At 33.8% G+C, this 13,895-nt stretch overlaps 1 protein-coding gene across 2 annotated transcripts in view; it reads left to right on the forward strand.

The window, feature by feature from the left end:
* LOC136037936 (uncharacterized) overlaps positions 1 to 13,895 on the forward strand; it is a 48,439-nt gene that overhangs the window by 33,331 nt on the left and 1,213 nt on the right. The window contains exons 4-5 of one of the 2 annotated variants that reach the window (XM_065720804.1): positions 7,837 to 7,883; positions 8,583 to 8,696. In XM_065720804.1, the coding sequence (XP_065576876.1) occupies positions 7,837 to 7,883; positions 8,583 to 8,586 (51 nt within the window). In that variant the 3' untranslated portion in view covers positions 8,587 to 8,696. Of the gene's footprint in view, positions 1 to 7,836; positions 7,884 to 8,582; positions 8,697 to 13,895 lie in introns of those variants that run through there. The other variant, XM_065720803.1, reaches the window with a different exon arrangement.

Consider the following 13,895-nt stretch of genomic DNA (forward strand, 5'->3'; position numbering starts at 1 on the left):
CACTAAAATTTTTATGGCACTTGGTATTAGCCAAGTGACGTATAGCGATCGCAAATTCTGTCAGTCTGTCTGTCTGTATGTCTGTCTGTCTGTCCCGGTTTTGCTTCTTCAGGCACTTTCAGGCAAGTTAGGACGATGAAACTTGGCAGGCGTATCAGGGACCAGACCAGATTAAATTAGACATAGTCGTTTTCCTGATTTGACCATCTGGGGAGGAGTGGGGGCCGGTTAATTCGAAAAAATCGAAAAAATGAAGTATTTTTAACTTACGAATAGGTGATGGGATCTTAATGAAATTTGAAGTTTGAAAGGATATCGTGCCTCAGAGCTCTTATTTCAAATCCTGACTGGATCTGGTGACATTGGGAGGAATTGATGGGGGAACCTAAAATCTTGGAAAACGCTTAGAGTGGAGGGATCGGGATGAAACTTGGAGGAAAAAATAAGCACAAGTCATAGATACGCGATTGACATAACTGGAACGGATCCGCTCTTTTTAGGAGAGTTGGGGGGGGGGATAATTCTAAACAAATTAGAAAAATGAGGTATTTTTAACTTACAAAGGGGTGATTGGATCTTAATGAAATTTGAAGTTTGGAAGAATATCGTGTCTCATAGCTCTTTTTTAATTCTGACTGGATCCGGTGACATTGGGAGGAATTGAGGGGGGAACCCAAAATCTTGGAAAACGCTTAGAGTGGAGGGATCGGAATGAAACTTGATGGTAAAAATTAGCGCAAGTCCTAGATACGTGATTGACATAACCAGGATGGATCTGCTCTCTTTGGGGGAGTGGGGGGAGTGTTAATTCTGAAAAATAAGAAAAATGAGGTATTTTTAACTTACGAAGGAGTGATCGGATCTGAATTAAATTTGATGTTTAAAAGGATATCATGTCTCAGGGTTCTTATATTAAATTTCAACCTTATCCGGTGAAGGAAATGTTAGGGGGGCGGAACCTAAACTCTTGGAAAATACTTAGAGTGGAGGGATCGGGATGAAACTTGGTGGGAAAAATAAGCACAAGTCCTAGATACGGGATTGAGATAACCGGAACGGATCCTTTCTTTTTTGGGGAGCTGGAAGTTGTTAATTTGAAAAATTTAGAAAAATTGAGGTATTTTTAACTTGTGGTATTTGAGGTAATTGAGGTATTTTAACATCCGGGTGACCAGATGGTAATGAAATTTGATTTTTAGAAGGAACTTATGTCTCAGAGCTCTTATTTCAAATCCCGACCAGATCTGTTGACATTGGGGGGAGCTTGAGGGGGAAACCAGAAATCTTGGAAAATGCTTATAAATGTTGTAGATACATGAGTGATGTAACCGGACTGGATCTGCTCTCTTTGGGGGAGTTAGATGGTTGGGTTTAGTGCTTTAGCGAGTTTGGTGCTTCTGGACGTGCTAGGACGATGAAATTTGGTAGGTGTGTCAGGGAGCTGTACAAATTGACTTGATAAAGTCGTTTTCCCCGATTTGAACATCTGGGGGGCTGAAGGGACAGGAAAAATTAGAAAAATTGAGGTATTTTTAACTTGTGAGTGGGTGATAAGATCTTAATGAATTTTGATGTTTAGAAGGACCTCGTGACTCAGAGCTCTTATTTTAAATCCCGACCGGCATTAAGCCGCTGATTTTCCTTTTAAAGCAATCTATTGATTCTTAGAATTTTGCTAGAGCTCATACCATATGAGGTCTTGGCTCTTGGCTCTTCATACCTCGTCACAAAGTAGAATTGTGACGCAGTCAACCATTAGCGTAAAGAGTGAGGGGTTGAGGAGGGGACAGCCCCTTTTATATACGGAATAATTTCTGCTAATTTTAAGTTTTAATGTCGCTCCTTACTTTCTGTTAAAATGAACCAGCTTTTCAGGATTATAATGGCTTATGTATAGTCATTTCATAGTGTAGTCCAGCAGATTTGAAAAATTATTTACATCGATGCTTAATTCAAAGAATAAAAAGCAAATATTTTTCGACAGAAGAAGGAACCAGATGACGAGAAAAAAGGCACAGTTTGGACCCCCTGGTCCCGCAATTCATGGATTATATCCCTAGATGATAAATAAACTGCTTAGTTTTCCTTTTTATTGGTTTTATTTTCTGCAAGTTGGGACTAAATGCTTGATGAGAAATGACTGAAAAAAGTAATGAAAAGTACCAAAATCGACGATATTTTGGGAATCCCTTAGTTGTGTAACTGTTGTGTAACTACAACATTAAAGGTTATTTTTATCATATTAAATATTTTAAAAATCAATATTTTAAGTATTTTGCTTTTTAGTAATGTAAAAATCGATGTTTGAAGCAGATATTAAAGTCCTCTGAAAATATTCTAAATTCATTTCCCAAATAATAGTAAAACTTGCGAATAACATTAAAATTATGCCCAAACCACAGCCCTTTGTGAAGTTATCTTAGTGCTCTATCTGGGGCCAGAGAGCAGGGGCGAAATTGCAATTATAAAAGTAATTATAAAATTAATAGATACAATAGATAATGGTTGCAATGTCCTTAGGAACCTACTAAAGAATAAACTCTAGGCCATAGTAAGCAAAAATCTAAAAGCACGTGAAAAAATTCCCAGTAAGGAAGAGTTGCTATTTGAAGTTGACTAAAAAAAAGGCAACAGTTATTTTGTTTGATTTTGATGGTATAAGTTTATTGCGAAGTTAAATTGATAAAAATAAAAAAAAGTGAAACCGCACAAAAAGGGTGTCTGTAATAGGAACGGCTCCATTGGAATTTCCATAGACGCAATCCATAAGTAGGAGTTATAATCCCCTCCCCCTTCCCGCCTTTAAATATAAGGGAAACTACTTATTGCTTGGGAAGCAGTTATTTGTCTCCTTTATAATTCCCTTTCTCCTTCTTTTATCTGTCACCACTATTGGGGACGTGCCGTATCTTAGAAAGACGTTTAAGAACTCGTTTGAAAGGATATTATTATATTTAGTTCTTTTTGTAAGCAAGGCAGTATCCGGGTGGGGGTGTACCGGCTTTGAGCCCCAGAAGTCGAAATTTTTTGTCTGACTTGTACAATTGTAACATAAACAATTAATCCTTTTGTAAAATTGTTTTACTAGAGTCATGTTTTAGTGACTCCGTTGCCTAATTCCGCTGTTTATTCTTTGCTGTATTCCAACTAATACATAAGTACTTTATAATTTATTTTTATGATGTTTTACAAATAGACTAAAAAGGGAAAAAATAATTTTATTGGTACTCAAGAATACTTTTCATATACATACTTTAAACATAATTTAAACGTGGTGTGTAGTTTCAGTCGACTACATATTGATATTTAACTATTCACAGTTCTTTATTTGTGCAAAGGTAACAGGTTTAAATCAAACAGTTCGTGGTAACGAACTGTAGTAAGGAGCGACCCGGCTCAATAGTAACCAAAACTCTAAAAAATGGAATTTTGATACCAATACCTACATCAAAAGAATCGCATTTTAATGCTGATTTTGAATATATAAGTTTCATCAAGTTTAGTCTTACCCATCAAAAGTTACGAGCCTGAGAAAATTTGCGTTATTTTAGAAAATAGGGGGAAACACCCCCTAAAAGTCATAGAATCTTAACGAAAATCACACCATCAGATTCAGCGTATCAGAGAACCCTATTGTAGAAGTTTCGAGCTCCTATCGACAAAAATGTGGAATTTTGTATTTTTTGCCAGAAGGCAGATCACGGATGCGTGTTTATTTGTTTGTTTGTTTTTTTGTTTTTTTTTTTTTTTTTCCCAGGGGTGATCGTATCGACCCAGTTGTCCTAGAATGTTGCAAGAGGGCTCATTCTAACGGAAATGAAAAGTTCTAGTGCCCTTTTTAAGTGACCAAAAAAAATTGGAGGGCACCTAGGCCCCCTCCCACGCTAATTATTTTCCCAAAGTCAACGGATCAAAATTCTGAGATAGCCATTTTATTCAGCGTAGTCGAAAAACCTTATAACTATATCTTTGGGGACGACTTACTCCCCCACAGTCCCCATGGGAGGGGCAACAAGTTACAAACTTTGACCTGTGCTTACATATAGTAATGGTTATTGGGAAGTATACAGGCGTTTTCAGGAGGATTTTTTTGGTTGGGGGGAGGGGTTGAGAAGAGGGGGATATGCTGGGGGAACTTTCCATCGAGAATTTGTCATGGGAGAAGAAAACTTCCATGAAGGGAGAGCAGGATTTACTAGCATTATTTTAAAAAAAAATTAAAAAATAAATGTGAAAAAGCTTTTTCAGCTGGAAGTAAGGAACAGCAATAAAACTTAAAACAAACAGAAATTATTACCCATATAAGGGGCTCACCTCCTTATGATACCTAGCTCTTTACGCTAAAGTATTTTTAGTAATTTCAAGTATTTATTCTACGGCTTTTGTGATTCAGGGGTCATTCTTAATGAATTGGGATAACATTTAAGCTTTAGTGTAAAGAGCGAGGTACTGACGATGGGGCGAATCCCCTCATATATGTAATAAAAACATGAGAATACAAAAGTTCTTTACGTAAGCTAATTTATAAGTTACGTAAATCTTTTACCAATAAAAAGATTCGTAAAAAATTAAAAGTTCTAGTTGCCTTTTTAATTAACCAAAAAATCGGAGGGCAACTAGGCTTCGCCCCCGCTCTTTTTTTCTCAAAATGATTCGATCAAAATTATGAGAAAGCCATTAGCCCCCCCCCCCCAAAAAAAAAAATATGCAAATTTCGTTTTGATTATTCCTCTGCGGAGAGCCAAAATCAAAACATGCATTGATTCAAAAACGTTCAGAAATTAAATAAAAAAAACGAGTTTTTTTAACTGAAAGTAAGGAGCGACATTAAAACTTAAAACGCACAGAAATTACTTCGTATATGAAAGAGGCTGCTTCCTCATCAACGCCCCGCTCTTTACGCTAAAGTTTTTTACTGTTTTAAAAAGAAGAATTAAGAGAAAGAGTCAAACTTTAGCGTAAAGAGCGGGGCGTTGATGAGGAAGCAGCCTCTTTCATATACGAAGTAATTTCTGTGCGTTTTAAGTTTTAATGTCGCTCCTTACTTTCAGTTAAAAAAACTCGTTTTTTTTATTTAATTATCAATAAAGCAGTCGCATCTAATCAATCCATTTCATGAACATAACGCATCATGCTAAAACCATATTCACTATTTTAATAATTCACAGATCTTAAAACAGATTTCGTTTAACCCCTACGCTAGAGATGTAATTATGTTTCAATGCAGTTTCTTAATCTATATTAATTTTGTTCATGCATAAAACTATCTCAAATTTTGTCATTAGAGTTAAATGAGCTATCTGAGAAATCAGACTTCTTATTCATATGATTCCATTGCCGTGACTACAGAACTGAAGAGTGACACAATTTTCCACATTGATGAACAATGCTACGAAGCATACTGCGAAGGTGAATGATCGCATTAGACTGTTATTAAATGAAAAAAAAACTAGTTTTTTTTAACTGTAAGTAAGGAGTGACATTAAAACGAACAGAAATTACTCCGTATATGAAATGGGTTGTCCCCTCTTCAACGTCTCCCTCTTTACGCTAAAGTTTGACTCTTTGCCACAATTCTACTTTTTAAAACAATTAAAAGCTGTTGGTGTGATTAAATTAAAAGCGATGGTGTGATTTTCGTTAAGATTCTATGACTTTTGCGGGGTGTTTCCCCCTATCTTATGCTGCAGTACAGATCCCTCTCCACTTCCCCTAACTACCCCACCCAGCAAAGGATGCTCAATCTCATAATTGAACCAAGCTCTTATTCCAATAGCCCCGGATATTGCGCTATTCATTTGCTCGTAATTTTGAAAGGATTTTGACTCTAAGATTAGCTTATTGTACTAAACTTTTATTTTGGGAGGAGTTTGGGGAGGAGTGTGTGAAGCTATGATGGCATTAGGCGGTCTGTTGTTTTGAAAGGATAGTGGTAGCAGTAATTTGTGATCTGAATATGATATCCCGTAATGCTAATTCACTTTCTTAACTTTTCACCTGTCTTATTTTTAATCAACTATTCACTGTTCAAAAACTGTTCACCTTCTCACTGTTACTTTCATCATCTTTCAGTTTCAAAGATTAAAATGTCAAACTGGACGAAATCCACCTGGGAGATACGTAGCAAATACTATTTTTCAAAATAAAGCAAATTTTCTCAGGCTCGTAACTTTTGATGACAAAGACTAAAGTTGATGAAACTTATATATTTAAAATCAGCATTAAAATGCGATTCTTTTGATATATCTTTTAGCATCGAAATTCCGTTTTTTAGAGTTTCGTTTACTATTGAGCCGGTTCGCTCCTTATTACAGTTCGTTACCACGAACTGTTTGATAAAACAGAAGAGGATTTGGCAGCATGATGGTTTTGTACCTCGGTTCTAGGCCTGGACAGGGGGAGGGTAGCTTTCCCCCAAGTTTTTCTGACATTAAAAAGGAGCCAAACAAAAAGTAGGTTATATTTGAGTGGAATGAGATTTGTTTACAAGAAATAATTCAAATTAAGTTATATAAACTATTTTATATTTATATAAAAGTAGGTTACAAAATCTTCGAAATAAAATCTCCCCAAAATCGTCAAAATAAAACAATTAAAAATCTATTTTAATTACAGTTTTATTCATCAGGCTTTAGGATTTTGATGTTTCCTAAACATAAAAGAAAAGAATGAAAGTTAACAGTTTCTATTTTTGTTCATTTTTTATTATTTGTTTTTTTAAAGCTATGCTTTTTTGAAAGAAAACTAAGTAGCCGTGGTTTTTGATTTTTAGCTGTGGCTGCATAATTTGTTTGCAATTATATCAAAATTTTCCACTGTTGCTGTAGTCGAAATTACTGTAAAAAAATTTGCAATGCTTTTTTTTGTATTTTACAATTATATTTATTTTTAAGCAAAGCCAAACGATAAACTCCAGATTATTTCTAAGGCTTTAAATTTTTAGCTATTTTTTCATATTTTGGGCTATGGCTTCATCACGGTTTTAGCATAATTTGTGCTAAACCTCGTCTTTCATGTGTTTTTGTGATTTACAACTAAATTCATTTTTGGGTGAAGGCTAGAAAGAAACTTCACATTGAAATTCCAGCTTGGCAGAAGTATTACACTCTTCTCCATTTCTTGATTCAATTTTTAGCTACGGTTGCATATTTTGGGCTATGGTTTTATCACCATTTTTCTGTGGTTTTAGCATAATTGTGCTAAACCTTGTTTTTCATGTGTTTTTGTGATTTACATCTAAATTCATTTTTGGGTGAAGCCAAGAAAGAAACTTCACATTGAAATTCCAGCTTGGCAGAAGTATAACATTCTTCTCCATTTCTTGATTCAATTTTTAGATATGATTGCATATTTTGGGCTATGGTTTTATCACCATTTTTGCTGTGGTTTTAGCCTAATTTGTGTTAAACCATGTCTTTCAGGGGTTTTTGTGATTTACAACTAAATTAATTTTTAGGTGAAGCCAAGAAAGAAACTTCACATTGGAATTCCAGCTTGGCAGAAGTATTACGTTCTTCTCCATTTCTTGATTCAATTTTTAGATATGATTGCATATTTTGGGCTATGGTTTTATCACCATTTTTGCTGTGGTTTTAGCCTAATTTGTGTTAAACCTTGTCTTTCAGGGGTTTTTGTGATTTACAACTAAATTAATTTTTAGGTGAAGCCAAGAAAGAAACTTCACATTTTCTTCTCCATTTCTTGATTCAATTTTTAGATATGATTGCATATTTTGGGCTATGGCCTTATCACCATTTTTGCTGTGGTTTTTGCATAATTTGTGTTAAACCTTGTCTTTCAGGGGTTTTTGTGATTTACAACTAAATTCATTTTTAGGTGAAGCCAAGAAAGAAACTTCACATTGAAATTCCAGCTTGGCAGAAGTATTACGTTCTTCTCCATTTCTTGATTCAATTTTTAGATATGATTGCATATTTTGGGCTATGGTTTTATCACCATTTTTGCTGTGATTTTAGCATAATTTGTGTTAAACCTTGTCTTTCAGGGGTTTTTGTGATTTACAACTAAATTAATTTTTAGGTGAAGCCAAGAAAGAAACTTCACATTGGAATTCCAGCTTGGCAGAAGTATTACGTTCTTCTCCATTTCTTGATTCAATTTTTAGATATCATTGCATATTTTGGGCTATGGTTTTATCACCATTTTTGCTGTGGTTTTAGCCTAATTTGTGTTAAATCTTGTCTTTCAGGGGTTTTTGTGATTTACAACTAAATTAATTTTTAGGTGAAGCCAAGAAAGAAACTTCACATTTTCTTCTCCATTTCTTGATTCAATTTTTAGATATGATTGCATATTTTGGGCTATGGCCTTATCACCATTTTTGCTGTGATTTTAGCATAATTTGTGTTAAACCTTGTCTTTCAGGGGTTTTTGTGACTTATAACTAAATTCATTTTTAGGTGAAGCCATTCTTTCTTCTCCATTTCTTGATTCAATTTTTAGATATGATTGCATATTTTGGGCTATGGTTTTATCACCATTTTTGCTGTGATTTTAGCATAATTTGTGTTAAACCTTGTCTTTCAGGGGTTTTTGTGATTTACAACTAAATTCATTTTTAGGTGAAGCCAAGAAAGAAACTTCACATTGAAATTCCAGCTTGGCAGAAGTATTACGCTCTTCTCCATTTCTTGATTATGATCCCTGCTTATGAAATGTTTGCTGGCAGCGTCAAGGTATGGAAACATATCAAAAAAACATATCATAACATATAAAACATATCAAAATATAAAAAGACATATAAAAAGACATATCAAAAACATATCAAAAAATAAGTTTTATCATAGCCTTATTAAGAACACTAATCTTTTTTTTTCACGAAAAGTGAAGATCAAATATAAAACCAAAAATGAAGAAACGTAAACCCAACAGAAATTACAATGAAAAATAAAAAAAACAAAGAAAATTAAAGAAAGAAATGAAACCTAAACAGAAGAGAAATCACAGCTCCCTACTGTTGACGCTCCCTTGAAGTCCCTAAGAGACTAGATTAAAATTGCCTGGACTGATTATCTGAATTATAAGTCTTGCTCATCTTTTAAATTTTCTAACTGTTTTAAGAGTTTTTCTAGTGACTTTTTAAGAGATTAGATTTAGAATTAAGTAAAGAATGACCAAAAACAAGGGTATTTTTGAAACAGTAAAAGTAAGTGTTTTTAGTGGTGTTAATTATAATATTGCCTTTGGGGGGGCATTTTTCCGCTTTTTTAAGGAAACAACAAAAAACATTTGTTTCATATTTAACTTGGTTTGATTTTGGATTTACAACGGATTGCATAAGTTAAAAAGTTACTTTGGTTATTAACAATCGACGTTCCTGAAAGTTTTAAGATATTGAAATTACTATACATTTGAAATGAATGGATTCATTATTTTTAGATATTCAGGGTTAAGTTGTCAAAAGCTATAAAATGTGCACGATCAAACAGCTTAAGAAACTGTAGCTTTAATTTGAAGGTATATATGTCTTTGTGAATAGACATGTTATGAATGTTTGAAAGTCACGGGCGAAAAGTGTGGTCAAATTTAACTATTTATTTGGGTGATTTACTTTTACAGCTCATCGTTTCAACACTTAAAAAATTTGGTAAAGACTTTTTAATTTTGAATAAAAACAAAAGAAAATCCCTTAAAAAATCAGGGTTTTCAGGTGTGAATCGACCTAAGATGGACGGAAAAAAAATGTGCTTGACACTTAAATGTGTTTAAAACCAAAACTTCCTGTATATAAAAGTGCAATTTTGATCACAAAAAATATCCCCTGGTGTCAAATTTCATGGCTTCTCAACCTCGATCGGATAAGGGTTTACTCGAGTAATGGTGTCTTCCTTAAAACAATCTAGTTGATTAGAAAAAAATAATCCAGGATAGAGAAATACAAAAATAATACCTGAAAAGCAATTCTAAAGTAGAATTAAAAAAGATAACTTCTAAGACCACACTGCCTTTCCATGACAAAAGTAAAACAGTTCAAAATAGGGATAAAACCTTTTAATTGACAGTGAACAGATATAAATTATTTAACTGGATATTTCGAACACATATACAGTGTTCATCGTCAGCAGTAAAGCAAAAAGACATGAATAAAAATAAACAAAATTTATACCTAATAAACTAATTGCATATAGTTTATTGCTCTTATTTTTTTCAATGCAACAGCCGAGGCAAATCTCTCTAACCTTTTCGGTTCTGGTTCATTAGATTTATCTGACATATTACGTGGACACAGGTCATAGCTCTTAGGTGAGGTGATATTTACTTTATTTGACCTCAGTAAATTATCATAAATTGAGTTCAATCCAAATTCACCTGTATCTCTGTTTATGGAACTATTCTTGAATAATTTTTTTTTTAATTTCGATTGTTTCCCTGAAAATTTGCTTTAAACCTTGGTCCCTAGAAATCAAAGAAACATTTTCAAACAAAATAAAAGGATTTGGAAAATTATAGATATGTTCCGAGAGGGCCGACGTGAAATCTTCAGGTTTGCTATTTCGCTTTAAAGATGATGAAATAGAATTATGATGTTGTAGCAATCTCATTTTTAAGTTCTGGTTAGTTCGTCCCTCATAAGAGCTTCCACAAGTACATGGGATTTTATAAACCCCACTTTGTTGCTCTACGGAAGTCTGATCCTTTCCAGAATTTAAAAAACTAGCCAAAGTATTACTACCTCTTAAAGCTACCTTTTAGCCATTATTTTGTAAAATTTTTTTAAGTTTTTCACTCAACCCTGGAACATATGGTAGAGAACAAAAAATATCTTTCTTTTCTGTTGTTTCCAGAATATTGTCAGAAAATCCTAGAAATTTGTTCCTTCTTTCCGAAAAAGTCTGGTCAATTAACCAACCCGGATAATGGTTACTTATTAAAATCTCTTTTAACAACAATAATTCCTCCTCAGTGAATTTTGGAGAGCAAATTCTAAAAATGCGGTCAGTTAAAGATACGATTAAACCAATTTTTACTTGGCGAGCATTATCGGAGAAAAACGACAAAAATCTGTTATTGTTAGCAAAAATCGGTTTTCTGTAAATCTTAAAATCCAGACTATTTTCATTTTTTAAAAGAAGAACATCCAGAAAAGGAAGATTATTATCCTCTTCTAATTCTATTATAAATTTTAAATCACCTCCCCAAAAATTAAGATATTCTAAAAAACTTTTTAATTCCTATACCGAATAATTCCATATTGAAATTATGTCATCCATATATCTCCCCAAAATTTATGTTTTAAAAAATATGAATCTAACGCTATTATTTCAATATTTTCTACAAATCAATTTGCTAATAAAGGACTTAAAGGGGCCCCCATGGGTAAACCATTTACTTGTTCAAAAACCCCCCTCTGAATTGAAAAAAAATAAGAGAGTGTGCTGCACAACCTAACTAAATTCATAATTACACCGACTTCCAAAACTGTTTCACCACTAATTAAGTCCAAATTTCTTAGTATCTTTCTTTCAAGAAGAATTTCTGCGGCTTTTACATCAATGCTCGTATACATAGACACTATGTCGAAACTTGAAATTATAGAATTTGAAGAAATCTCCACTTCTTTTAGTTTTGTTTTACAAGTTCTGACGAATTCTTAATGTAAGAAATTTGTGTAGACATGAGTTGTTTTAGATAATGACACTAACCACTTACTCAGAGTACTTGTTGGTGACTTTGTACTCGCAACAATTGGTCGTAATGGCAGATTTGGCTTATGTATCTTTGGAAGTCCATATAATTTAGGGCACAAAGAACTTCTTGGTAAGAATTTGTAGAAAAGTTGAGGTGTCATCTTCCCTTCTTCCTTCAAACTCTTTAACTCGTTCTTAAACTTCTTGTGTATGAGTCCGTCGGGTCAAAAGAAAGTTTTTTGTACGTTTTTTCATCTTTCAGTAAACAGACTTCCGTAGAGCAACAAAGTGGGGCTTATAAAATCCCATGTACTTGTGGAAGCTCTTATGTGGGACGTACTAATGAGAAATTAAAAATGAGATTGCTACAACATCATAATTCTTTTTCATCGTCTTTAAAGCAAAATACCAAACCTGAAGATTTCACGTCGGCCCTCTCGGAACATATCTATAATTTTCCAAATCCTTTTATTTTGTTTGAAATTGTTTCTTTGATTTCTAGGGACCAAGGTTTAAAGCAAATTTTCAGAGAAACAATCGAAATTAAAAAACTGTTATTCAAGAATAATTCCGTAAAAAGAGATACAGCTGAATATGGATTGAACTCAATTTATGATAATTTACTGAGGTAATATAAAGTAAATATCACCTCACCTAAGAGCTATAACCTCTGTCCACGTAATATGTCAGATAAATCTAATTAACCGGAACCGAAAAGGTCAAAGAGATTCGCTTCCGCTGTTGCATTGAAAAAAAAAATAAGAGCAATAAACTATATGTAATTAGTTTATTAGGTTTAATTTTTTTTTTTTTATTCATGTCTTTTTGTTTTACTGCTGATGATGAACACTGTATATGTGTTCGAAATATCCAGTTAAATAATTTTACATCTTTTCACTGTCAATTAAAAGGTTTCATCCCTATTTTGAACTGTTTTCTTTAGAATTAAAAAAGAGCTATTTTCTTCGAAACATCATTTCAATCTGTGACGATGGAGCTAATTAATCTGCAAATTGTGAAGGTGCTCACTGACGACTTGCATTAATTCAACCCCTGTTTCAAGACTTTTGACAAATCAGCCTAAACTTGGGACATTTTCCCAAGAAACAGATGTGATATTAACTCGTTTAGCTGGGTTAAAGTGATTACGGTGATCATTGGCCGCTATGGGACACATTTCCCTTTTTTCAAATTTTCAACCAATCAGATTTCATGTGGGATCTCTAAGGCTGCTGCTTTTTACCCAAGAAAGCAATGTAATTTCAATCGTTTTTTTTTCTAATTTTGTAACTATAAGAACTTAGAAAAAATAATACTTTTCTGAATTATTTCCCAATGGTTTTGATGGGGCTCATTGAACCTTCAAATCATGATAGTACTGACTTAAAATAAACTAGTTCTAGTCTAAATTGTACTGCTTTGAAATTGAAGTCAGGTTTAAACCATTTTATCTGATCAGACAAAATGCGGGATTTTAAAGGTCAATATTGTTTCCTTTAATAACAAATGTGACCTGAACTCATATAAGCCTGGTTCAAGTGATAATATACTCATTGGCCACTCTGTCATATATTAACTTTTTTCTGAATTTCAACAAATCCCTTTTGATGTGGGATATTGAAGGCTGGTACGTTTTACTTAAGAAAATAGCAGTTTGCTTATAGACAAAACACCACCGGAGTACTGTTTATTTTTGATCATATGGATTTTGAAGAATCCAGTCATAAATTAGATTTTAAGTAAAAACAGACTATAGAAGTTAGTTTGATCCGCGTATGAAGTTTCATCCGTTCTTTTCTTGAATATTCTCATCTGGTTTGGCATTTTGGCTTAACTACTTCCCAATATTATTCAATAGAGTCGGTTCTGAAGCGAGTATTAAGAATTATCTATGGTCAAGGTAAACTCCCATGTCACTTTCTTCTTAAGCATTCCCAGCTCATTACCCTATCAGAGAGAAGAAAGAAAGGTACGGTATTAGACTTTACAGTCCGTACCGGCGGTGCTGATCTCCGTTTCTTGGCCTTTCAGCCAGGAAGTGCAATGGGGGGTTGGGGGCCAGCCATCCTGTGCTTTCGTACACCATTCCTGTTTACCTTCCCCAGATTTCTCCAGGTACCCATTTAGAGCTGGGTCGACTCTGGCTAAGCTTACAGAGTCACGCCACTGACCCCCGTACTCGTTGTTTTGAACCCTCCTGTGTACTCGGTTTGGCTATAATTTAGGAATATAGGATTTTTGGAATAT

Source organism: Artemia franciscana, chromosome 17, assembly GCF_032884065.1.
Source record: "Artemia franciscana chromosome 17, ASM3288406v1, whole genome shotgun sequence".
Classification (NCBI taxonomy): Eukaryota; Metazoa; Arthropoda; class Branchiopoda; order Anostraca; family Artemiidae; genus Artemia; species Artemia franciscana.